Below are 27587 nucleotides of genomic sequence, written 5' to 3' on the forward strand. Positions count from 1 at the left end.
TGTCAGAAAAGCAATATAAATATAGCTATTAAACAAGGAAGCAGCCAACAAAGTAAAAGAGCGATTCCCTTGTCCGGAAATACAAACACGATCCCAATATGAAACTAGTCATACATTTCATCTCATGCGTTTTGAAAAGGAGAGCAATATAAATGTTTCCACTGTGCACCTTCTCTCACTTTCCTCCTGGCTTTGGTAGACAAAACAAAACAAGCCAATGCAGCTGGTCTGAGCAGAATTGACTTTGCTTGTGCTGGGGCTCACCCAGCCTAAAATAGCACAATTACCTTTATCTAGTGTCTTTCTTTCTCCCACTCTTTTTCCTCCCTGCCCCCCACCTCCACCCACCATCTCCCACCCCAGCTTTCCTTAGCTAAGGCTACAAGGCCATCACGCCCTTGTGCTTCCAGATCTAGGCTCAGTGGAATGAATCTGCATTAACTAACTACTTGCTTGTCCCTTTTTAGAAACAAAGATGCCAAGCCCCAAATATAAAATTTATAACTCAGGAAAGTTCTAAAAAATAATGACTATCTCTCAGTCACTGAAAAAGTCACCTCAGTTCCCCTCCTGCTCTGTACTTGGAGAAGTTTTCTGTTATCCAAGAAGAACTAGCTCCAGAAGGGGGAAGTATTAGTCCTAAATCCCAGTGAACAAGGGAAGTCATTATTTACTAGGCAGGGATGAGAACGAAGAAAATCATAATGAATGTGTAGGTGCATATCATTTTCTTCTCTACCCTCATGGAAGAAATTTGGAATTTTCAACTTTTCATTTCCATGTTATATTGTTAGGTTATAAGGAACAAATCCAAGTATCCAGATTCAATACTACTGTCTGGTCCTGTCTTCAAACATGTTTACTGATGTCTCCAGGGAATATAAATAACTAGACCAGAATTTATTCTGAAAATGCCCATTTGTTGCCTTTTACTTACGATGTACAACCTGCAGAGCCACCACCTTTGGGTTTCACTGTCATGGCCCATGACCCAGAGCACCAGAGCCATGATTGTGTGTCTGCTGGGCTGGCCAAGCTCATGCCCCACGCCTCTCTGGTGGAGCTGAGCTCAGGTACTGCAGGGAACTTCAGCCCCATCACTGGACTGTTCCAGCGATATGAGCTGAACAGGGTTTAGAGGAAGCAGATAAGAAACACTATTAATTCAATCATTTCTCAAATTTTAAGAGATGATAATACAGTAGTTATTTAATTTTACCAGGGCTTAGAATCAACAAGAAAATCATTCTGGTCTTTTAACTTGTAAGTTTTTATACCTAAAGCAAACTTCTCAGAGGATTCGCTACCTATAATTCTTCTAAATCATTTATTACTGATGGATGGCAGTAAGTTTCCCTCATTTCATAAACTGAGGAAAGGGAATGTATTTCAGGAGTTGAGAATTCTCTGAGAATTCATCCATCTGCTACTGGAATGGATGGAGAGAACAAAAGGGAAAAATACAATGCTCAGAAAAAAAATCCAAAAAAGTGGGTCTAAGAATCTAGCAATGCAAAACAAGTCAGTTATAACATTTGGTTTGAGGGTCATTTGAAGTCCAGTGAGGCCAACCAATAGCTTGCTACCCTGGAGCACTGACAACAGCCCCAGATACGTGTAAAATGGGAGCGGATCATGGAAGGCTTAAAGGCAGGAGAAGATTCCTCTCCTTCCTGGAACACGATGGTGACGATATCGTTTCCGATATGGCGCTTCCTTTCCACCTGCAGTGAGCACAAATGACATCACTGAGAAAGACTCTCAAATATGGCATGTTCACAGTGAAAAAACATACCCCAACATGACAAACCACAGCCACCATCACAGAGCCCCAAACTTCAGACATCTTTGACTTCTTGTCCCCAGGCCCTCTGGCCCATCTCCCCTGCTCTTCTAACTCAGGTCCACATTTCCTCTTGTCTACCTGTCTACAGAAACCTCCTACCTAGCCTCCTTGCCTCCATTCTCTCCCAGTCTGCCTGCTCTGATCGTGTGTACCTTTGCTCATCACTTCTTAGGCCGCCATTTCAAGGCTCCCTAAAAAGAGGCACGTGTCAGGATTCCTGGGGGATGAGGTGCAAACATGTATATTTCTATAAATGCAATGGAAAATTATTCAGCACTTAAACAAATGAAACACTGACTCATGCTACAACATGGATGAACCTTGAAAACATGCTAATTTCAAGAAGCCAGTTACAAAAGACCATATATTATATGATTTCATTTATATGAAATGTTCAGAGACAGAAAGTAGATTAGTGGTCACCAGAGGGGAGGGAGAAGTGGCAGCTAAAGGGAGCAGGGTTTCTCTCTGGGGTAATGAGAATACTCTAAAATTGACTGTGGCAATAGTTTGAGAACCTTGTAAAATTACTAAACCCCACTAAATTGTACAATTTAAGATGGTGAATATATATGGTATGTGAGTTATATCTCAATAAGCTTTTATGTATTTAAAAAAAAATAATTATTGAGCTCCTACTACTCCATGCCAAGAACAAAGCAGACAAAAATCCCCGCCCTCACTTACACCCTGGCAGGGGCACAAAATCACACAGTGAGCAGAGTGAGCAAGCATATGAAATAATCGCATCAGAAGGAGGTGAAGGAGAGCAACTCGATGGTCCCCAGTGTTTAAATGGTCACCAGGGGCAGTTTCACAGAGTTCACACGTGAGTGGCTCTGGAGAAAGTGGGCAAGTCAGCCCCCTGCACACCGGTGGATAGGAGGGTTCTAGGCAGCGAGAAGGGCAGAGCCAAGGCCATGAGGGGGACAGTATCCAATAACTCTGAGCAACAGGAGAGGAAGCCAATGTGGCTAGAATGGAGTGAATAAGAAGAGGGGTGGGCAGTGAGAGAAAAGAAGTGACAGGACCCTCCACAGCTATTGGAAAGATTGTAGCTTTTACCCTGAGTGGAGTGGGAGCCACAGGAGGGGTTGAGAGAAGTGACAGGATCTGACTTGCATTGGAAGGATCATTCTGGCTGCTGGACTGAGAAACAGGCTGTCAAGAGACATGTTTGTAGAATCATGCACCGCAGAACGACGTTTCAGTCAATGACAGATGGCATATAGGATGGTAGTCCAGTAGGATTGTAACACTATATTTTTACTGGACCTATTCTATGTTTAGATAGGTTTAGACACACAAATCCTTACCATTGTGGTTACAACTGCCTACAGTATTTAGTACAGTAACACGTTGTACAAGTTTGTAGCCCACATAGCCCAGATGTGTTGGAAGCTATGCCATCTAAGTGTGTGTAAACACACTCTATGATGGCTGCACAACAACAAAATCACCTAACAATGAATTTCTAAAATGCATTCCCATTGTTAAGCAATATGTGATTGTCAAAGCAGGGAGGCCAGATAGGAAGCTACTCCAGTAATCCGTTCGAGAGATGACAGTGGCTCAGAGAAGTATGAGAAGTGGTCAGACTTTAGATGTATTTTGAAGGGAGAGCCAGAGGATTTCCTGACAAACTAAATATGGGATAAGACAAAATGAGAGAAGCCAAGAGGGATTCCATGGCCATTTTGCCCCAGAAACAGAAAGAACTAGAAAAGCATCAACTAAGATAAAAAAAGATTGAAGAAGAGACAGAGAGCCGAGAGTGCAGTTTTGGACAGATGAGGTTTGAGGAGTCTTGCCCAGAGGAGGGGTCGAGAAGGAGGCTGCACATTGTGTCTGGAGTTCTAGTGAGAGGTCCAGTTGGAAATGTAAATTTGAGGGTTATTGGTATAGAAAAGCTGTTTAAAGTCACAAGATTGGATGAGATCATCCAGGGAGTGAATGAGTGTGGAAAAGGATGAGGACCAAGAACCGAGCCCCAGCCCATGGCAATGCACACCCGTGCCCAGGATCACAGAGCTCGCTCATGTGGCTCGGATCTGAAAGCCTGTGCCTTCACATGGTACTAAGTGCTGTGTCAGGGTCTGGACTGCTTGGAGACTAGAAGATGGTGGTGGTGCTGGACTTCATGAGGTATCAGGAAGAAGATGAGGCCCCAGAGAGGCAAACATCAACACCCCTCCCTCTGTCTCCATTGTGGGTCGGTACGGTGATGGAGGTAGGAGGGGAGAGACGGACAAAAGTTACAGAACTCACAAAATCTTTGTGGAAGCCTGCTTCTTTAAATCATATTCAGGATGTGGCTCAGACTGTTCCACTAGTGTTCTAGACATGAGGAGGTCAAAAAGCCACCAGGATTCTACAATCCAGGCTGGCCTCTAACTTTTTGGCTGTTACTTTAGGCCCCCATGAACCCAGGACGGGGACAGAGAGAGGTTCATGGTTAGCAGTCCTCCTTTGCTCTCCTCTAGGCACTGTGATGGATTGCTTTCATTCTGCATTTCTTTGTCTCTTCCTACAAGTTTCACAATTTTGACTTTTTTCATATCTATTGATGCTGGGTGACTGGAGGACCCACACTATGCATGGAGCTGGCCAAGATGTGGAGCACACCAGGGTCCATCTGGGAATGCTTCAGCACTCCTGGTCAATGCCGTCACTCCTTGATATGCTAGCAGCTTCCACCAAGAGAGGAGGTCAGTAATAATCCTTCCAACGAAAAAGACTTTGGAGTTGGGCAAAAGTTGAACTGGCACATCTGTTTCTCCTGCCTCTCTGGCTAATGCCCCTATCTGTCACAGGACATGGGCAATCTTGGTGAATGTACAGGGCTGAAAAGGTTGGAGCTTGGGGGAGGATTGTAAAATATTTCAGTGGAAGTTTTCTGGTGTTATTGTTGAAATGTAAGAGGTCAATACACTTCACGATGATTGGGAAGACCAGCTTTGTCTGTCTTCTCCACATGATCCCAAGATGCTACGAGGTGTCTAGTAGCAATAATATTGGTATCTCAACCACATGAAGGAAGGTGCCTTGCAGATAGTCATTCTCAGCTACTTAAGCAGTCTTCCTGGGCCTATGCACTTCCTGCTTCAACGTGACTTTGTCAGAGTTTATCCTTTCAAAACCAGAACAAGCTTAAGACCTCCACGGGTCTGCAATGCCCACAAGTCAACCCATCAGCTCCTTATTCCAGACCCTAAACCATCAAAAACAACTAGCCATTCCTATCCTTCACCATCGTGTCCCCAAAGCACCTTCATATCCCACGTTGGTGACATCACATTCTAGTCCACTGATTTGCTTTGTGTCTTTCCCTCTTATTGGACTGAAAATTTTAAGTGCTCAGAAAAAAGCTTTTAGCCCCATCACATATTCTCTGTAGGTCCATATTTCTCACAAATCTTTGCTAAACAACTGTCCATCATATTAGTAATATCTGTTCACACAGATGACTTCAATGTGTAAAAAGGGGATAAGAATCTCGAAAAGTTAAATGGCACTCCCCCAAATCCCTCAGCAGTCGGCAGCATTTGTCTTTGTTATGTCTAATTCCAACAAATTGGAAAATTTTCTCCTGAAAATGGCCAGCCTCTGGGGTAGCTAAGGAGTGTCCTGGGTAGAGGCTTTTTCCAACCTGGCATAGCCCATGCAGACACTCAGTGTTAACCTCCTGCATTAATCTGAAAACAGCACTTATCAATCATGACTCAGGATCCACTTATTCTATGTCCTCGACAGTCTCCTTCTGACAAGGCACAGGCATACTAAGAGAAGTCAGAGAAAAGGTAACATACAAAACAGTCTCTCAAGGGTCTATAAACCCACACTCACACACATACATGTTCACACACAAACACGTATGCACACTACTATCTCTGATCTTTTATGGTGACAGAATCAGTGAGACTAGTTCTTCCTAAGGCCTGTTGAAAGTTCAAATACACAGACTGTCAAAAGCATCCCTAAGTTGGTAGCTAAAGTTCAGCTCATATGTTAACATATATGGCCTCTAATTCTATAGAATCATAATGGTGCCCCCTCCACATTCAGGTCGCTACAAAATGGTTTGTGTGTTCTCAGGGAGCTCTGTTCACACATACCTGCTGCTTGTTCTCTTTGGAATATGGCAACATGGTGGAAACATGAAACATGATCTCATGTCCTTGGTATACAGTATAAACTGAATGTATCCCTGTGGTGTCATCTGTAAAACACAAATATGCATTTAGTGAACATAAAGAATTCTGAAGCCATAAAGAAACAGCTTTTATTTGCAGACCAGGGAAATACAGCACACATTACATTCTCAAAGATCATTCTGGATTATCCACCCACATGGAAGCATCGACTCTCCACTTGATGCGAGGCTCCTGCCCATGTGGAGAGACCTCCTTCCTCTCTCTAAGCTAGTGTGCTGTCTGATTCATGCCTTGCCTCCGAACAGAGAAGGTCAGGTGAGGTCCGCTTAAAGAGGATAGTATGTTACAATTCCTTGCCTGCCAGTTGCTGTCAGTATACAGGATGAAATTAACACAGGATGACATACAGTCTTCTCTCCTCTTCACCCCACTTGCAGTGAGCTGAGGGAGCCTGCTGTGGAAATGGCTCCTGAGTGAGTTCACCCTTTCCCCACAACCCCTTACCTGTAACCTCTCCCACAAGGTGATCCCATCTCTGGTTTGGGCTGTTGCAATAGCCTCTCAGCTGGCTCCTCCTCTGCCTCCCCTCTGGGCCATTCTCCACACACCTTCTGCCCAAAGGTGCAGATCTGATCTCACCCTCCCCTACTTCAAACCCCTTACTGACATCTAATTGCATGGAGAATAAAATCCCAAGTTATTAATATGATCTCAAACTCCCTGCAGAGTCACACCCTCTCTTCCTTTCCAGGCCACATTGCATCATTCTTGGCCTCTGTGCTCCCTCTAGCCATAAAAGCATTTTCTTAGTTTCCAAAACACATCGTGTTCTTTCCTGCCTCAGGAAAGGGACTTCACAGATGTTCTCTCTGTTTGGAATTCTCTTCCCCCTCAAGACACTCTGATTACTCCTACTGATCCCTCTCTCTGGTGTCAGATGTCACTCCCCCAGAGAAGCCTGTCCTAATCCCCCAGATTAGGCAAACTGCCACGATGGTACTCTGGACTTTTTCCTCTTAGTTCAGAGCTTGGTGCTAAACTATTTGACAATCATCTGTTCAAAGTCTGTGCTACCCCTGGACTCCAGGCTCCTAGAAAGGCAGGGACCCATGTTGGTTATCTGCTGCTATATGCCCAAGGCCAGCATAGCCCCAGCTCACAGATGGTACTGCACGGTATCTATGGGAAGACCATGACTCCACTTGTGCTGTGTGGGCTGATTTAGCCTTGCAGAGCTCCATAGAGGCACTGAATGTGCCCATGACCCCATGTCAGATGGGTGTGAAGTTCAGCTCCTTCCAATCATCTCTTGTCCATCCCCTCCCCCATCTCAGGTATAAGTTCAAATACAGACCAGACCTACTAACAAAAGTTATACAAATTACAACAGAAGACATCAAGAGACAAGCTTACTTTTGGTGTCCAGACCGCCACGGTAGCCTGTCCAGCCCTTTAGAGTGATTGTGTCACCCAGGAGATTTAAAAATTTTTGAAAAGCGTCACTTCCAATTTCTGCAGGAAGAGGTAAAGTATGAAGAAAGCATGGGTATCAACAGGTCCTCCTTTTCTAACTATTCCCTGGAGTTACTTGAAAATTAACTAGGCTCTGCTGTGTGTGCATGATAAACGGCATGAAGAAGTCACATTTCCTTCTTGGGGACTATGAGGAAGTTCCGCGATTGCCAGGAATCCAGAGAAGGAAAACTAAAGAACCAGATGAATTAATCTTGCCACTACCAGACTGGGGGCAAAGTGTTTGGTATTGCAAAATGAAAATATTATTATTGCTACCATTAACAATAAAGAGGTATTTAACAAGAAAAGTGCTAAATATCAGGAAGATGACACCGTCATATAATTCTCCTAACCATAAAAAACACAGAAAAATCTTCTGTTCTTGGGACCATGCAGAACCAAATTCTCCATCTCTCCATCTCATTTTCCATCTCTGCAATGCCTGGAGCAGTGACTGGGATAAACTAGGTGATTAATACATATATGCCAAATATATGCAACAACTGCCTTACAAAATTTACCCTGAAATTTTGTAAAACGGTCTCCTTGCATTACTCCAACTCAGAAGACAAGTTCAGTTTTGATTATCAAAAGTGCAACAAGGCAGGACAGGGCCTCTGTCAGCAGAAAGGGGAGGGGAGGAGACCACTCACCATTGCTGAACATCTCATCATCAGTGAGCTGCCCATCTTTGGCAAAAAGAACCCCAAACTTGAAATTCACAGAGCCCTTACAATAAGAACAAAAGGTGTTAAAAATTAATTTTTATCATCAAAGCATAGTTCTGAGATGTACTGTTCATTACTTGGGACAACCTCAGTCACCAGAATAGACACTCGGGGGTTTCCTTTCTCCCATCCATCCTGATTTTTGACCAACGTTAACAACAATCCTTCCTTTACTGTTACAGCCGTTTATAGCTTACAGGCGAGACTATATGCTTTGTATGAGTTAATTCATTTGCAATTTCATTACTAATGGCCTCTGCAGGATGTCAGTTCCATTCTATGGCAAAACAGAGCTCCAAGCAAATGGCCACAGTAACTCACAGGCCTGGCACCATCTTCTAATCAACCCGCCAGCAATAGTTCAAGTCCCCGTCAGAAAAGGAGAATTCGTTGTAATTCAAAGCTTAACATAACAATCCCAGGCTGGTATCTTGTGTACTCTTTTAGAAACAGAAATGGAAATGGTTGGCAATTTACACTAAAAGCTCATTTTCCCCAATCCCTAAAGATATTTAATCTGAAGAAGTCACAAAACAGATGTGCCAAAGGGGGGGAGAAACACAAGCCAAGCAAGCAGTAGCTGGTACAAATGTACAGTCTACCATCCTCAACTCAAAACTGAATTCAAATCTGATCCCGTGGAAATGATAACTAGCAGCTTCTGTAGGGAAGGGAGCAAGACAGAGGAATGGGGTCAGGGAGTGGCAAACAGGGTCTCAACTGTATTTTTTTTTTTTTTTTCTTTGAGACAGAGTCTCACTTTGTTGCCTGGGCTAGAGTGAGTGCCGTGGCATCAGCCTAGCTCACAGCAACCTCAAACTCCTGGGCTTAAGCGATCCTACTGCCTCAGCCTCCCGAGTAGCTGGGACTACAGGCATGCGCCACCATGCCCTGCTAATTTTTTCTATATATATTTAATTGTCCAGATAATTTTTTTATTTCTATTTTTAGTAGAGACGGGATCTCGCTCAGGCTGGTCTCGAACTCCTGACCTCGAGCGATTCACCTGCCTTGGCCTCCCAGAGTGCTAGGATTACAGGCGTGAGCCACCACGCCCGGCCTCAACTGTATTTTTAATGTTTTCTTTTTTTCTTAAACTGGGTAGTGGGTTTATAGATCTTTATTATATTATTCTCTATACTTTTCTGTATGCCTGAAGTATTTCATAATAAAAAACCCTGATGTTCGAAGAGAATCAACCTCTGCAAGGTTGTCTGACCCACCCTGAGATGGGGGCTTTCTTGGTGGTCAGTTAAGGAGTAGACAAGGAACAAAGGGAAGGAAAGAGACTTGCCCACAGCTGGAGCTAAGTGAATGGCAGGACTGGAGTGGGAACCTGGGATCTAGCATTCTTTCCACTATCATGGCATTGTCTTCCCTGGATAGTATTGAATTGAGTGAACTTAGAGCTACAAGCGGAGGTGGGGCCTACTGCCACCAGATGACTGGCCCGAGCTTTTAGAAGCTTTTATGGGGCTGCTCTGAACATCATGCTACCAGTACCCTTGCTGAGGACCCCTCCTGCTTCAGGTGGAGACTCCAGAAAGATTGGTGTTGCAAGGCCTTGTTTAGTCTTCAACACAAGTTATTAGGATTAGACTGAAGAATTGCAAGGTCTGTAAGGCATGGAGGGTTGCAGAATGGGAATCTTTCAGGTACCTGTGCACCCAATGGCACAGGATCTTCAAGGTCACTTATAATAGGGAGGTCACTTATAGTAGGGAGTATATGTATCCAGGTTTGCTAAGACAGCCTTGGTTTACATCTGTTTTGTCTATTGTCCTGATGTTATTAATAATAATTACTCTCAAAAGGGTCCCAGGTTAAATGATAAATTAAAAGGACCTTTCCTGCTTCAGGTGGAGATTCCAGAAAGAATGGTGCTACAAGGTCTGGTTAAGTACTTGAACTTACTTGCAAGCCTCATTTAGGGAATTTAGTTTCTAGCACTTCCCAAATAATGCCCATGACTTACAGAGAGTTTTTCACCTATCTCTAGAAATCAAGGTATTGCTTATTACAATGTATTATTTCGTATTTTAGGAGGGGATAGTTTGATCCGGGGCAATCAGACCACAACAGATTGTATTTTAACCAGCCATTCAACAAGACACCCTTAGTGGTCTGTAAGGTTGGCTGCTACTTGCAGCACTGGATCTTGAGGGACACAAGGGAGCTCTCAAGGTCCCAAGGCCACACCTGGGCCCCTGGAGGGAGGTGACTGCTGCAGGGAATGTGTAGGCACTGGTTTTCTCAGAATTTAAGTCCTGCTACACACTCAACATACAGATAAGGTCACATTTGTCATTTCTACTTGTATGGAATTTAAATTTTTTAAGTTCTAAATTTTATAAGACAAAACTCACCATAATTACAAACCAATGTGCAATCACATTCTTGGGAATTAATAGTATGTTAGGAATTATATTTCTTCTGAGAAAAGTGAAGTATGATTCAAAACTAAAGTCCCATTCCAGAAGACTCTTGTGGAACGGAGAAATGATGGCTTATTCAAAACTAGATACCCTGGTTCCTTGTTACTCTTGTTTAGTCGATGCCTCTGTATTTCTAGAGTTCCACATGTTCCTGACACATCTCTCTCCTCTCCATGTATATTATAGCTTGGGATGCCATGTTCTCTCATGGGGGTGTCTCTCTATGTAGCAGACAAATAAAAAATGGGTTTCAGGACTCTGACATCACTTTACCAAATAGCTAACCTTTTGGGAGCATCACAGTATTGTTTATTAACTGTTTCTTGGCCCATCTTTGCAGCTGATAGTTTATCAGATAGTTTATCACCAGAATAAGCTAGAATTGGAATAAATGCTCCCAATGTACCCTAGCTGGGAAGCCGCAGGAATAAACAGAAATGCTTTGGGCACAAGGCAGCTCTGGAGGATGGAGACTGGAGGATACCTCCTTAAGCTGTCATAAGAAGTGACTCTTGTTGCTTCAAGCAAATAACTCTTTAGTAAAGAAGTAAAATTTAGAAGTAAAGAGATCAGTAACTTATTTTTCAAAACTTGGGAGTTTCAAAAACAGCACAGGAGAATACAAACAAACAGCTAACTGGGGTTCCTTTAGAGGGTGGAAGTAGGGGGAGGTGTTCACATTTCCCATAAATAAATTTCTGTATTGTTTATTTGTTACAACAGGTATGTGCATGCACTCAGTGGTTGTTCAATAAATATCTGTGAATTAATGACTATAGTAATTTTGAGACATAAAGACTATATATATGGGAGGCTGAGGCAGTAGGATCGCTTAAGCCGAGGAGTCTGAGGTTGCTGTGAGCTAGGCTGACGCCACGGCACTCACTCAAGCCCGGGCAACAGAGCGAGACTCTGTGTCAAAAAAAAAAAAAAAAAAAAAAAAAGACTATATATAGTATAATCCTAATTTTATGTAAAACATAACATATATATATACCAAAATGTAGTTATCTCTGTGATTGCAGGTGATATTTTCCTTTTACCTTTTGTACATGTCTGTATTTTTCAAATGTTTGTCAGAAATGTGGATTATTTTTACTGTTTGCCTTTTACAAATTACACACAGAGTAAACGAATTCTCCTGCAACATGAATCCAACACAGACAATATATAGATAAAAATGTAGCCAGGTGTCATGACACACACCTGTACTCCCAGCTACTCAGAAGGCTGAGGCAGGAAGATCACTTGAGCCTAGGAGTGTAAGGCCAGCCTGGGCAACATAGTGAGACCCCTTAAAAATGTAGGCGTCTTTCCCTTTGCCCACCCTCTGCCACATTCCAACCTATAGTTCTGCTGTTCTGTGCAAAAGTAACTGCCGTCAACAATTTGGGGTGCATCCTTTTAGGCCCCTTCTTTGCATTTACATCTACATGTGTAAGAATCAGCTGAAATGCCACTCCCTCAGAGAGACCATCTCTGTTCAATGTGAAAAACCCGCTCCTCACCCCACATCGCACTACTGTGTGTTACTTTCTTCACAGATCTTGGGGCTACAGTTATTACCATGCCATGTATGTTTGTTTACTTATTTGGCTTGTCTAACCCCACCAGACTGTAACCAGCTCCAAGAACAAAAACACCTTTCTGTAGTTCTCTTTTATTTTGAGACAGAGTCTCACTCTGTTGCCCAGGCTAGAGTGCCATGGCGTCAGCCTAGCTCACAGCAACCTCAAACTCCTGGGCTCAAGCGATCCTCCTACCTCAGCCTCCCGAGTAACTGGGACTACAGGCACGCACCACCATGCTCGGCTAATTTTTCTATATATATTTTTAGCTGTCCATATAATTCCTTTCTATTTTTAGTAGAGACGGCGTCTCACTCTTGCTCAGGCTGGTCTCAAACTCCTGAGCTCAAACAAACCGCCCGCCTCGGCCTCCCAGCGTGCTAGGATTACAGGTGTGAGCCACTGTGCCCGGCCTGTAGTTCTCTTATATTTCAAGTTCCCAGACCAGTAAGATTTACTGAATAGTACTTAGCAACTTTGTTTCACTGGGCCATTCCCTTTTGAATTCTTTTTCAGAAACATCAGAATCTCCTTGCAAGTCTTACACCTCTTGATTGTTCAAAAAAGTCAAGAGAAGTGGCATTCCACAGTAAATCTTGCTCCAGGACCCACTAAGTAACCTATACTCCCTACAACCTGCATGCCCACAGGACTGACAGGATGACAAATACTACTCCCTAGCTCATTATATCACTAAGATCTCTGCCATGGGAGAGGTTTAGTCACCATTTTTTGATCATATGATGTATGTGCCAGTATGATTTCTCACTGTGCTTGTGTGCCTGAACTCTACCCTAATCATGTAATGATGTTCACTCACTTCATGCATTATTCATTTCACCTCTAGAAAAACCCCTGATCCCACCTGCCAGTTGATGTCCTCCACAATAAACTTTCTTTCCTCCTTGACAGTCTTCACTGTCTCAGTAGTTAAAACCCCCCTGTGCAGGCTCATTAACAAGACTATAAGTTCCACAAAGAAAGGACCTTGCTTGCTCACTGATACATTTCCAATGCCTCATCATCACATGGTACACACACAGTAGGAGCTCAATAAATATTTGCTGAATCAATGAATGAATAGATGTACAAATATTTATTTATAAAAACATAACTTGGATTGTACTGTAAATAATGCCCACTGATTTCTTTTTTCAGCAAATACTATATTGTAGAAATCTTTCCATGCCAGTAAATAAAGGTCTATGTCTTGGTTTGTTCAGGCTATTATACCAAAATACCATAAACTAGGTAGCTCATAAACAACAGGAATTTTATTTCTCACAGTTCTGAAGACTATGGAAGTCCAAGATCAAGGCACTGGCAGATTCAGTGTCTGGTGAGGGCCTTATTCCTGGTTCATGGATGGCACCTTCCTGCTTACGTACTCACATGGCAGAGGGAGCAAATATGCTCCCTTGGCCTCTGTTATTGGGGCACTAATCCCATTCTTGAGTGCTCCTCTCTCATGACCTAATCACTTCCCAAGGCCCCACCTCCTAATACCACCATATTCCTAGTCGGGTTCCAACATATGAATTTAGGGGGATGCAAATATTCAGACCTTAGCAGTCTACCTCATTTTTTAAATGACATCATAGTACTTCATAATTCATTCAATCATGCACTTGTTCAACCACCAAATATTTACTCTGTACCTTCTATTTACAATGTTCTAGGATCTGGGAACACAGCAGAGAACAAAAATGAGTAAGTCCCTGCTCTCATGGTGCTTATAATCTCATAGGGGAGACGGATAATAAACAAATGAAAATACAGAGTTAAGAAGAAAACCGAAGCAGAGTAAAGGGGCTGTGGGTGAGAGGCAGGGTGTGCTGTTCTTGATAGGGTAGTCAAGGAAGTCCTCTTTGAGTAGAGGTCTTGATTCAGTGAGGGTACAACCCTTGAGGACATCTGGGGGACAAGCACTCCTGGTGGTGGGAACAATAGGCTCTTTCTGAGGAGGTAGAAGAATAAGGAGGTCAGTATGGTCAGTGTGGAGCCGATGATGGGAGAGGAAGCAGAGGCCACTTCCTGCAGGCCCTGGCAAGCCAGGGTAAGGATTTGGGGCTTTCCTTTGGGTAGGACAGGAAGACTTTAGAGTTTGAGTAGGGAGACAACCTGATTTGACATGTTTTAAAAGGACCATTTGGATGCTATCTGAAAACCAGAATAGAGGGTGGGCATGTAAGCCAGGAAGAGACTTAGGAGACTGTAGAGTCCAGGCAAGAGACGGCAGGGGTGGCATCATCACACCGAGTGGTTGTGGTGTAAGCACTGAGATATGTTTGAATCAGGGACATTTTATGAAGTGTCACCAGGATGTGCTGATGGATTAGATATGGGGTATCAAAGAAAGAGAAGCATTAGGATTTTTCCAAGTTTGGCCTGAGCAACAGGACAAATGATATTGCCATTTACTGACAGATATAATGTATACCATTATTTACTCACTTGCCTATTGATAATATTTTAGATATATCCTCATATTCGTTATATACTTAGAAAACCCAATATATTTTTTTAAAATGGGGCAACAGGGAATAGGAACATGCAAATAAATATGGCATTTTGCATATTAATGAGAGCATCCTAATAAAGCATAAACACCCTACTTTAATGAAAATTAAAACCTCATTACTCACCCTGATCACAAGGTTAACATTTGAATGTTCCCAAGCAGATGTAAGTAGTTTCATTGTTTTTATATCTTTATAGCTAGCTGCATAGAAAATTCTGAAATATACCTTGAAAAAACATGTCAGTAAAGTCTTTGAGTGACAACAGATTCATGTAGAGGTTTGACTGAAAGAAAAGGCTGTGTTCCCAGTGAAGCGGGAAGTATATTTACAAACACGGAGGTAGAGCACAGCAGGAGCAAATATCTCCCTGAGATCACTCACCTCTTGTTCTTCAAGAACCAGCAAGTCCTGTCAAATAAAGTTGTAAAAGTTATGTCCACGCATAATGGTGATTGTTTCATTTTGATTTTCTGTGAAAGCCAACCATCAGTTTACTCACAATGACATTTTGAAAATAATTTAAAAAGTTGGTTATAGGAACTTACTTTGAGGGGAGAAAAAAAACCAACTATGACCACAGGTGAGAGCCAAGAGTCTTGGATTTTCTTTCTCTGCCATTTGCCTGACCTAACTCAGCTCCTGTTGTAAGAGCAGCAGGGAGCAGTGAACCTAAACAATCCTGGCCTTGAGTCCTTGCTCAGTCACATTCTTAAGTGTGTTGGGCATAAGTCATTTAACCTGTTTCAGTCTCTGCTTCCTTCTCCATGGTCCAGGATAACTTCTGTCTTAACCCTTGTGGAGGTCACGTGAAGAGTAAAGGAACAAGTGTGCACTGAAGGCCTGGTACACAATGGAGATTTAATCAACCTAAAATTACTTTCCTTCTCATTCTCACTCTATTAATTACATAGAAACCTCATTTTCGCAGAACTTCTTAAAAACTCTGGTTGTTGATATGCTGACACCAAAGCCAAAGGCTCTGATGGGGAAACTGCACATGAGCAGATGTGGGCAAGAGCTGACCAGGTGAGCCACAGCTGCCATGGGGAGAGCACGAGGGGACAGGGGACAAGGGTCAGGGTGGGGACCCTCCCCCTCCTTCTTGCCCAGCACTCTCTGGGGCGGAGCTGTGTCAAATGGAGACCTGGCAATTCTGAAAGAACTGTGTGAGGCACACAAATATCTTTTTTATTTAATGGGAAGCCTCTTTCATTCAGAACTCAGCCATCTTTATTACTTCTGAATTCTGAGAAAAAATTGTGTTCTACATTTTTATATTGGGGCTTCATATTTGCATGTGCCCTTACATTTGAATACACAATCCTCTCCAGAGTTTCTTTTGATCTTAGCCCCCTGTGGTGTGGTTTAACAGTTCTTGAATGGCAGGTGAGGAGTCCAAGGTTGGGGGGTGCCCCCTCAGCTGAGGTCCTGTAAGCAAGCTCTGAATCTCCCACCCAGTTCTAACACTCAGCACAGTGCTCCTTCCATGCTAACTGCAGGGAACATGACAAGGGAAAGCTCATACCTGTCAGCTTCCCAGCTAACCCAGCGAGCACTAGGGCTGGGACGTTTTGCAACCAGTTCCTGGCCAGTAACAGGCTGCTCCTCAATGGGCTAGGCTGCAGAGATCAGAGCCTGGCACTGGGAGTCCTGGCTGAGCTCAGGGGCTAGTGTCTCAACACTCAGCTCCAGGGTCAAGAGAGATGTCACTGACTGTCAGGTTGCATTTATTTTGCAGTTTCCTTATTTTGAATTACATTTGTTCAGAAGCAGGTGGTCGTGCAATTTGCCCTGGCTTGCCAATGTCCCACTTAACATGATTCAGGTTTTTAAAATATTTTTGTTCTTGAATTTGTAAGTATCAGCTCAGTTCTCTTTTTGCTGTTTCCCAGTTTGTAATTTTAGTCCAGAAAGTGTAATTTGGGCTAGTAATGGTATTTTTTTTTTTGAGACAGAGTCTTACTCTGTTGCCCGGGCTAGAGTGAGTGCCGTGGCGTCAGCCTAGCTCACAGCAACCTCAGACTTCTGGGCTTAAGCGATCCTACTGCCTCAGCCTCCCGAGTAGCTGGGACTACAGGCATGCGCCACCATGCCCGGCTAATTTTTTCTATATATATATTTTTAGCTGTCCATATAATTTCTTTCTATTTTCAGTAGAGACGGGGTCTCGCTCTTGCTCAGGCTGGTCTCGAACTCCTGAGCTCAAACAATCCACCCACCTCGGCCTCCCAGAGTGCTAACATTACAGGCGTGAGCCACCGCACCCGGCCAGTAATGGTATTTCTTAATACATTCCTACTGGCATTGTTTTTGACGTATGCATGATTCTAATCATTAATTTGAGACTGACACTGATTTTTTCCCCCATATATATGGAATTTGGGAGAGAGTAATTTTACATACACTTTTTTAAAACCTGGAAATACTTTAAAAAAAACAAATTTAGGTCTACAAATTTTTATAAATACCTGGTCATGTAGGAAAGTCACATTATATTACAACTATCTGGAAACACAGTCGATGGACTGAAGTAGGAAGAAACACACAGACACTCCGGTTTCTCTATCCATTTAAAGCTAGCTTAATCACATATTGTTTCTTGAAAGATTTTGGTCAAGAAAAATTTTACTACCGTATAGCAGCCAGAAACAGACGAATAACATTCTAAAATAGCATCAGTCATATTCCCTGTGTGTCGAAAGACGTCTTCTGTATAATGCAATTGGTTTACTTTCTGTTTACTCTTTGGATCCTGTGATTTTAAAGAACACTTTCCCTTCTACCTAAAGCCTGTTGCTCAGGGGTTCCTAATGGAAATCTATAGAAACCCGATGGCAGCTATAATACTATGACTCCAGAGTCTCACACACATATACACTCATACACACAGAGGATGAGCGCAAAGGTCAGGAGTGGTTCCTTGAGGGGGAAAAAGTCACAACACGGATGTAGAGAAAGCATGAAAGTATCTTTTGTTTGGTAAAAACAGGCACAGAGTTATGATATAAATAGGCAGAATGCTGCTATATCTTTTTTTCTTGTCCTCTTTTATTCTGTGGAAGAGAGAAAGCAGGTAGGGATGACTGAGAAGGGAGGAGCTCTGCTAAGGGAATTTGCTTGGCAGCAAGATGAAGAAAGAAGTGCCACAGAGTTGGCTCCAGGGGTTTTGGGACTCAGGATCTGGAGCAGGGTTGGTGGGGAGGGGGTGGTCATATGAAGGCTCAAAGAAGGAAAGGATTAAGAATGATAACTTGTATAAGCAAAGTAATAAAGGCATACTGTACTGATATATTTATGATTCTAATTTGTTTTTAAATTTGCTATGAAGAATAACCTTTAAACACAGCATGGTTTAAAATTTAACCTAACATCCCCCCATTTTTGCCTGAGTTCTGTCTGGGGCTGAGGCTGGATACCATTTTAAAAATTAAGACAAAAGATGTGGGAATTCATAACTCTTGTAGATTTGGGGTAAGCTGAGAACCAATAACCTTATTTTAAAAGCTAATTATATTTTAAAGGTATGCAAGCAAAGATTGATCATGTTCTGATCAATCCTCTTCACATTAAGTAATTTTTTGCAAAAACAAATTGCAGCATGGTGCTCCTCTGTCCTAAAGTCTACTGGCTCCTTGCTGCTTCCTGGATAGAATTCCAACCAGTCTCCCAGTCTCTTCCCTTGTCACCCAGCCCTGGGGTATCGAACTCCTTGAATCTCAGCTTTGACATGTGACTGGCACACTACTAGCGATGGCTGTGTTTATAAGTTTCAAAGCTAAATTGGTTACAACTACAAGACAAAAGTTTGGTTGACATTTTTCTGATGAACCATTACCTAGATTATTTCTTTTTCTCCCAAGGCAGACTGTTTTCAGGAAGTCCTAAGAAAACAGAGATGACTTTCTAGATACCTCTTATCCTCAATGGCACCTTGCATTGTGTTCTACATGCATAAGAGCTCAATAACCACATTTTGTATTTTATTAATTTTAAAAAGTCTATTTCACATTCCACATACTTCTACATCACTTAGCCAACAAGATCTTTTTGAATGTACATCCTACTGAGTTCATGGATTGAGGACAGCTCAGCAGTTCTCAGAAGTGGCTATCATCAGAATCACTTAGAATCACTTTTGAAAAACACAGATTCCCAGGCTGTATCCTAGACCCACCAAATCAGAATCTCAGGTGTGAGGCTCACTCATGATGATTTTTTTCAAAGCCACATAGATGATTCTTGTCTGTATCCAAGACTAAGAATCACTGACGACCTGTCAGTTCCATCCTAATATTGCAATGGCTTTTGTACAATTATGAAGGATAAAATTTTCTGTTACCTTTTGTATTTCAGGATGAAAAATCTCCCTGGGACCTTTCTCAAATTTTTCCAGATTCATGGCACTGAAATAGAATAGACAGAATGAGCTTCAGTGTGGTGGAAACATGGATAATGGGGAGCAAGTCTCAGTTCTTCGGAGAAGCTAAATAACATCTTCTAGAAAATCATTGCTGGATTCCCTGAAGGTCCTGGCACTGAGAAGATACAAACCAACAAATGAGTGATCACTGGATGAATATGTGGAAGTAACCAAACACCACACTGTACTTTACTTAGATAACTGTTCCCTGGTGACACGAAGTAGAGAGGGAGGGAGGAGTCAGGGACATCTGTTTCAGGCAACCTTGATTACTCTTCCAGATTATTTTTATTTACTAGAAAAACGATGAAATGTAATTAAGATTAACTGACATGTCTTTGCTACATAGGCAAGACCATCCCTAACAAGACTATTTTATTATGTTTTACTTTGGACAGGTAATGTTAATTCCCTTGAACGCAAGTGCCTCTGGAGTAAAGCAAAGAGGTTGAACTGAAGATCTCCAAGGTCCCCTTTCAGTTGGGATTCCAATATTTACAAGTGAAAGGTAAAAATAGTAAAAGATAATTTGTAGAGTACTCACAATACTCCAGGCACCCTGGTAAATGCTTTCCATGTATTATCTCATTTAGTCCCTGTGAAGCAAGTACCATTTTATCCCCATTTGAAAGATAAGGAAATTGAAGGTCAGAAGGTGAAGAACAGGATAACAAAGCCAGGAAAGAGCAGAGCCAGGACTTGAACCCGGGCTCAACTGATTCCATAGTATTTGTATTTTAATTTCCTTTTAAGACTTCAAGTTCATTCTTGTAATGGAAGAAGATAAAATCTTTCCTTCTATTGGCAGCAACTCTTCCACACCTTTAAAATCTTGCTGTGTGTACCTTGCTCTGGCTATAAGTGGTGTACTGAAAAGCTAAGTAACTAAATTATAACTAAATGAAATGCTTAGTTTTTAAACAGAAAGAAGAAAGGAGTTGGGATAACTTGTTTTAAGGGAAAAAAAAGATTCGCAGAAATCTTAAGTCAGCATAATTCAGACTCTTACTCTCCAAGCAAGTTAAGATTTATAGCTCCTTAGAAGAAGTAAGATATTTCTGTGCTCAGCAAAAATGCTGACCTCTTAGTGGATACCTTCTTAACTCAGGCTGCAGAGCTGCCCAAGGGAAAAATCAGAAGGCCTAGAGCAGAGAGGATGAAGGTCTGTAATTTGGAGACCAAATTAAGCTTGAAAATGGGATATAAAATGTTTTACTTCTAATCTTGATGTCTTTTAATCAGCCAGATGCCATCTCCAACTGATAGAGTCAAGTTTTTCACTCTAAGAGCCATTTTGGTAAGGATGCGTGGTAGCTCTCATGTATTACCTGGGGATACTGAAAACTTCTCTCCTACCACAACCTAGTTGTAGACAAATAAAGAGGAAATTGTCAGGGAACTGGGATAAGATTTGTCCTTCACACAGTGTGGCATTAATGGTTAATGCCCAAGCGCCGGAGTCACACGGATGTAGGTTTAAATCCCAGTCCTGTGGTTTACCAGCTATGAGATCTCCGTCAGATCCCTTCCCCTCTCTGAGGCTCCGATTCCTGATAAGTGGCATGGAGATAATAATATATCCATGTGTGGAGCTGGCTTAAAGATTTACTCAGAGGATGCTTGTAAAGCATTTAGCACACTGCCTGACATGCAGAAGTTCCTGTTCCTATGATGTAACGTCTTAGCTGGTGACAAAGCAACAGTCTGGATCCGAGTGGTGGCATTCCCCAGGGGAGGCTGCTGCCCAAGCATGGGAGACAGATGAGAGGGAGGTGGGGGCAGGAGAGGCAGCTGAGCAGGGAGCAGCCAGATGTTCCATTCATTTAACTCTCTGTTTGGCAAAGAATAAGCACATTCTTCTCAGAGAAGGCTTTGCTGACATCTGGGTTTCTATTTCAAAGTAGAAATATGAAAGGAAGTACATTTCTTGATTTTCTTTATAAAACCAAAGTATCTGAGTGCATGTAAGAAAAAAGAAGCAGGACTTGGGCCTCGGTTGCGCCACACACTGGCTGTGCAATCTTGGCCTTCCCTCTCAGAACTTCCGTTTCCTCATTTATAAAATGGGGATGGCCATGGCACCTGCCTTTCGGTTGCTGTGACGATTACACAAGGTAATGCATGTCAAGTGCTTGACAAAGCGTCGGGCACACAGTCAAGGCTCAAGAAGATGGAAAGCTAACATCAGAATGACCACAGGAAAGAACAATTTGTAAAAGGCTCCCAATCCTGGTGTGGGGTTTCTGTCATTAGTACTCACCTTAAGATGGACTTCACAGAAAGCGTTTTTGTGGGACTGTAGGGAAGGCATATTTTCTGAGTACCCTGGAAAAGTCAAAACACCAAATCAGTGAGACGCTCAGCAGTTTTGTCTCTGAAAGCGCCTCCCCGGCCATTTAAAAGAAGCCATGTCCAGACTCCAGTCTTCCTCATTTTTCCTCAAGGGGAAGGTATATGAATAAACACAGTCCACACTATCTCCCACCCAACACGTGTGATTCAAGGACGACTCTTCAACACACAGGTCCTCAGTGTCTTAGGCACTGTGGAGAGCAGATGCACCTCCTCAACCAGATGAGAGGGGATTTGTTTTCTGAGCCAAGAATCGGATAAGCCTCAAAGATCATAAGAAGAAAACAGTCTCTACGTGTTCAATGGAACCCAAATACAATGTCTCCAAGTCAAAGACTTTTTGAACTAGAAATCACTTAAATCCTTCAGAGAGGTGTTAACAATGTATACTTTTATATTTGCCTGTATTCTCTTACTGAAAGTCTCTAAACGAGTACCCACTGTGACTAATTCATACAAAGTACTCAATAAATACTTGCTCACTGAAAAGGGAATGAATAAAGAATCGCCTGAATGATTCAGCCCCACGTCCAACTGCCCAGAACAGACAGGTGCTGTTCTCTTCCTAATCATCTAAGAAGACATGATACAGATTTATAATCCACAAAGGATTCACACTACATGGTTAGCAAAAGGGATTATCCCATAGTGCATATTTAAAACTTTCTTCCTAACTTTGACTAATGATAAAATTGGCCTCACAAACAGCTAGAGGAAGGTAAGGATATGTCTTGCAGAAAATGGTCAAAAAATAAATAAGACTATTGTCGTGTTTTCAGGACACACCTGTCAATTCATCTGTCCAAGCCCGGAACAATGGCATGGAAGCAGACTTCCTCAAATTTCTTCAAGACCGCAATTTCTTTTCATAAACCCAACTTTCTTACCCACACCCCTGCAGACTTGATACTCTCACCCGCTCCAGGCCAGGGAGGAGGATGTCTTTGCAGCTGAGCATCAGAAGTTGTGCTAGACAGATCCTGTCTATAGATTCTCTATGAGCTAAGGAAATGAGACTGAGCTTTTCTTTTTGTAGTTTATATTACAAAGGTTTAAAAATTTTTATAAATATAGAGGAATATTATGATAGAAATACACATTTCCAAATTCCACAGATCCCACCTGCTGAGACCCAAGTTCCTCTGGGGCCTTGCTTTTTTACTGGCCCCAGCCTACCTCATTCTGCATCCCCCAGGCGGACACCGGCCTGCCTAGGAGAGGGTCTTGAACTGCCCCTCTCGCTCAGTTCCTACCTTGTCTACCTTTTCTTCTCACCCCACATACCAAAGGCAGTTTTAAAGAGAAGCCAAGGGCAGCCTGGGGGAATGTGTGGTATGGGGGTGTGCTCTACACCTTTTCTGGGGATAGTAACGTCTTCATGAACTGCCTATGTGGGTGCCAAAACCCAGGGATTATGGGTTTGTGTTTCTCTTCACCACTAACTGGCAAGTAAAGCTCTTCCTCCCCATCTTCTCCCTTGGGTAGCTTTCCAGAGTCGATATTCAAGTAAGATGGTTCTGGGGACCATCAGTGTATAGGCAGAGTTAAGTGCACACTGAGTGAGCACTGTGAGGATGCAGGAGAACATGGGGAGCATTGCCCCACACATGTAACAGGGCATGTGTGTGTGCATGTGTATACACAGACAGATGTTTAGAATTCTGTTGCAGTGATTATCTCTGAGTAGTTGGGTTCTTTTTTCTTGTTGTATTGTCTGGATAGCATTTTTACAATAAGTATGAATCATTTTTCATACTTTCTTTTTGAGACCCTTTTGTGTTTGGAAGAATACTGCAGAGATATGCAAGCCTGCATATGGTAGGCATATCACTCTATACAGTCTTGCATATGTACAGAGCATATGCATGTGTTTAGCTAGTCTTCTAACTGCTTTATAACCTAACAGAACGTGAGCATGTGGTGGGGTGGGAGAGGGCTGAGTGGCACACCTCTAGCACTGGTTTTGGGCCAAGAGTGGCTTAATAATCAATCCTTTATGCCAATGTTCTGCATTGATTTCTCAGTTCCTCCCTCCCTTCAGTACTTCTATTTGCAGCTGGAAGCAAACCTCTACACTGCTCTAGGCATGTCATTTGGGGCCTAGATAAGAGGTTCTGCATGAAGGTGCCGGCACTTCTCAACAGAAGGGGACCATTGCTTACCACGCCTGGCTCCATGTTACTGTCACAGTGGTCCTGGGGCTCAAATCCCTGCCCCTTGGCTTCTCTAATACCAGATGAGAACAGCCCACAGGGCACCCTTTGCCTGTCTTGTGCTTGCTGCTCCTTCTGTCCGGAATACTCTGGCTTCCCCTTCTCTGACTCCGCAGTGGCCGGCTCTCTTCATCCTTCAGGTCTCTACTTGCAGGGCGCATCCGTGGGGAGCTTTCCCTGAACTATCTCATTAAGCAGGTCTCCTGCATCACTCTCTGTCATCCTCTTTGTTTCTTCAGAGTGCTTATCATAATTTGTAATGTGATACAGACAATATCTTTGGAAATTAAAATAAGCAAAAATTTCCCCCTGCATTTGTCCTGCTCTGTCTCCCCTGGTACCTGGCAGCCATCTCAGGTGAGGAGGTGGGTGACTGCTACTTTCTGAAGGAAGAAGCTGTGACATTAAGAAAACGCATTCCAGAAAGGTGGAAGAAGTGGGACACCTACCCTTCCTGCCTTGCTGGAAGGAAGGAAGGAAGGTAGAAAGGAAGGAAGGAAGGAAGGAGGGAAGGAATATGGGACAGGAAGGTTGAGGGGTAGACGCCAGGGCCTTGGATTCCTCCATGCCGAGGACAGGACTTGAAGGGGTGAGGGTGCTGCAAATATACCAAGGTAAGACCTGGAAGCACCTAAGAACATCTATACCAGAGCCCCACTTCCCAGGCATGGCCTTTCACAGGAACCTTAAGTCCGTGTAGCACCTGTCTGAACACAGTGAACGGCGGTAAGTCAGCAGCTATGAGCATTGATGACCAGAAAGATCACAGACGTGGGCCTAAGCAAGGGGGTCCCACATCCTCACATCTGCCCATGGCTTGCAGGGGGTGAGCCTTGGGAGGGGATGTAAAGCTTCTAAGAGGTTCAGAGACTAGCAGAGACCTGGGATCCAGCCAAAGAGTGACTCACAAGAGGCTAATGGTTGGGACCATGGGTTTCAGGGGCAGGTGCTTTCCCATGATCCAAAAGAGCCAGAGGGACCAGTTATACCTCAGTGGTTGCTGGTTCAGAGACCAGATAAGGCACCCTACAACAGAACCCAGAAGTCAGAAAGAATTCAGAAGGCCCATGTGGATCCAAGGTCCTCTGTGTCCTTCTGCCACCAGGAAGTCTCATAAGCCCTCTCCCAGGTCCCCAAATACCAGCTACAAGAGGAACGAGAGGAGAGCCAAGAAATCAGAAAGACTGATGATTTGCCCAAAAGAGACAGATTCATCCCAAAGAGAATATTTTAACCAGAAGAGACCAGAATGCTGTAATTAGCAAACATAGAATAAATAAGTGGAAAAAAAAAAGAAAAGCCAGAACACAGCCTGCCTGGTACAGAAGATAGGGGCTTTGGACGAAGGCATGTTCACTTGAGAAGACTGGCACACAGTTCCCCAACACAGGAGTTATCACCTGATACTGTTGCATAAGCTTTGCTTCAAGTGCAAGCCGATACTTACTGTTTTCCTCCAAAGAATTGCACGGTATTGAGGGACACGCTGATTGTTTTGGTCAGAAAGGGTCACGGACAAGAAGAAGGGGCTCTTCTCTGCATCGTTTCCAATGTAATTCTGATGGACTGGAAAAGACACAGGTTTAGAAGAGCAAGAATGCAACCAGTCCTGCCAGTCACAGATAGTAGTGTAGCACCTACTATGACAATGCAGGTGGTGTCCAGCCCTTCCCACACGGTCAGGGAACAATAATCCCAAAGCCAGCTCGGGATGGAACCCAATCACTCTGCTAATCATGCATTTCCCTTCCTCTTGCCACTGACTGGTTCAGGAATGAACATGTGACCCAATTCTAGCCAATCAGCAGGAAGAAAAATCTGCTAAAGGGCTTCTGGAAAGGCTTCCTCACTCCTAAATGTGGCCTTCTTCTTCCTTTGGACATGGTGGTGTCTAGAAGTGATGCTTAGAGTTGCTGCAACCATTTTGTGACCCTGAGGAGGGCCAGCCCAAGGGCCATGTTGCCACACTAAAGATGGGGAAGGAGAAAAAGGGAAAGGGCCTAGGTCCTGGACATTACCCAGCCTCTGAATTCACCAACCCTGGAGTGTGACGGGTCTCTGGGTTTCTTGTTACATCCCTTATTGTTTATACCAGTTTGAGTCATGTTTTGTTACTTGTAGCTGAGGGCATCCAAACTCACGGCTCACTTTTATCTGTAAAGTCCTCACTGCTCTGGGCACTATGTTTGCAAGCACTGGGAAGATGACTTTGCTGCTGATTTCTTTCTGTATACATCCTTCTATACCCTCCCAATAAATTATGCCTAGCCAAATAAAGGAATCAGATTTCTTAAAAGATATCATTTAGGTCTGCTCCACTCATGTCATGTAGCTCAAGTATCACATCTACAAACAAATGCATTAGTCTAAGAAGCATATTCTCTAACTCATTTCAAATCCCACAATAGACATTATTCTCTTCTTCCCCAAATCTTTTGTCATTAGCTATATTCCTGTTTTCCATCTTTCTGTATATTTTCACTTGAGCCCTTCACTTTAAATGTACCTAGCTATTAATGACAGCTCTTGGTATGTGCCAGGGTTAGTGTTATTCCTGCATATCTCATTGAAACTTCTGTTTAAACCTACTAGGAAGAGGCCGGGCGTGGTGGCTTATGCCTGTAATCCTAGCACTCTGGGAGGCCAAGGCTGGAGGATCACTTGATCTCAGGAGTTCAAGACCAGCCTGAGCAAGAGCGAGACCCTGTCTCTACTAAAAATAAAAAAAAAATTAGCAGGGTGTGGTTACACACACCTGTAGTCCCAGCTACTTGGGAGGCTGAGGCAGGAGGATCGCTTGAGCCCAGGAGTTGGAGGTTGCTGTGAGCTAGGCTGACACCACAGCACTCTAGCCCAGGCAACAGAGTGAGACTTTGTCTTCCCCTCAGAAAAAAAAAAAAAAAAAAACCTATTAGGAAGGTGCTGGTAATACTCTTACTTTACAGAAAGGGAAACTGAGTCTCAGAGAAGTAGAGAGTAACTAGTGTAAGGTCCTATGATTACTAATGGCAGTACCAGGATTCAAACCCATTCTACAGGATCCATGAAAGCAAGGATCATGACTGCCTTTGCCGCTGTGCCTATCACCTGGCACGTAGTAGGTGATAAATAAATCCTTGTCACTGATGAACATATGAATGATGCCAGAGCCTACAGTCTAACCACTCTGGTTCTATACTGGCCCTTGACCTCAAGAGAACCAATTCTGTTCAAAACCCATTATAAACAGGGCACTTGCCTTATTAAGTCTAAAGAAGTTTACCCATCCTGAAAAATTCTTTTTATCTCCCAAATCACTCATTCAGGTTAGTTAATCCCCTTTTCACTCCCAGGGAACAAAAATAACTGCCCTCCCAAAAAAATTACGAGTAAAACTCTTAGACCCCCCCCCAAAAAAATTATGAGTAAAACTCTTAGAGCTGAGACTCTGAATTGAATCTTTTAATGTACAATGTTTCCTACCAACCTTGAAGTGAAACGCCCTGATGTTAGTGTCCCTAAATTGGTTAGTTTTACTTATATAGGGTACCTGAAATTATATAATTTTCATTTTGAATATCCTTTCTTCCCAACTACCATAATGGCATAATTACCTTGTCCTAAAAAATACTTGAAATACCACCTGGTGTGGTATTCTGGGTTCTCTAAGTGCACGTCTGTTCTTCGCCAAGTACCTGGCAGAGCAGTTGCATTCTGTAATGGAACAAAGTTATGACATTAAGAGGCTTATTCAGAAAGTAAACATGAAGCTGGCAATCAACCAGCGGCTAAAGAACCAGAAAAATCATTGGTAAAACGTACACCCAAGGGCTGGAGCCACATACTTTCATTAGA

The 27587-nt window shown here is 43.0% G+C and overlaps 1 protein-coding gene across 2 annotated transcripts in view; it reads right to left on the bottom strand.

Annotated features, from left to right (window-relative positions):
• GARNL3 (GTPase activating Rap/RanGAP domain like 3) overlaps nucleotides 1-27587 on the bottom strand; it is a 150687-nt gene that overhangs the window by 43976 nt on the left and 79124 nt on the right. For both annotated transcript variants that reach the window (XM_045563395.1, XM_045563394.1), the window contains exons 5-13: nucleotides 27347-27446; nucleotides 25201-25319; nucleotides 21449-21513; nucleotides 19108-19171; nucleotides 15150-15176; nucleotides 8169-8244; nucleotides 7414-7512; nucleotides 5962-6065; nucleotides 1616-1724 (exon numbers count right to left, since the gene is read on the bottom strand). In XM_045563395.1, coding sequence (XP_045419351.1) covers nucleotides 1616-1724; nucleotides 5962-6065; nucleotides 7414-7512; nucleotides 8169-8244; nucleotides 15150-15176; nucleotides 19108-19171; nucleotides 21449-21513; nucleotides 25201-25319; nucleotides 27347-27446 — 763 coding nt within the window. The remainder of the gene's footprint in view (nucleotides 1-1615; nucleotides 1725-5961; nucleotides 6066-7413; nucleotides 7513-8168; nucleotides 8245-15149; nucleotides 15177-19107; nucleotides 19172-21448; nucleotides 21514-25200; nucleotides 25320-27346; nucleotides 27447-27587) is intronic.

Source organism: Lemur catta, chromosome 10 (genome assembly GCF_020740605.2).
Source record: "Lemur catta isolate mLemCat1 chromosome 10, mLemCat1.pri, whole genome shotgun sequence".
Taxonomy (NCBI): domain Eukaryota; kingdom Metazoa; phylum Chordata; class Mammalia; order Primates; family Lemuridae; genus Lemur; species Lemur catta.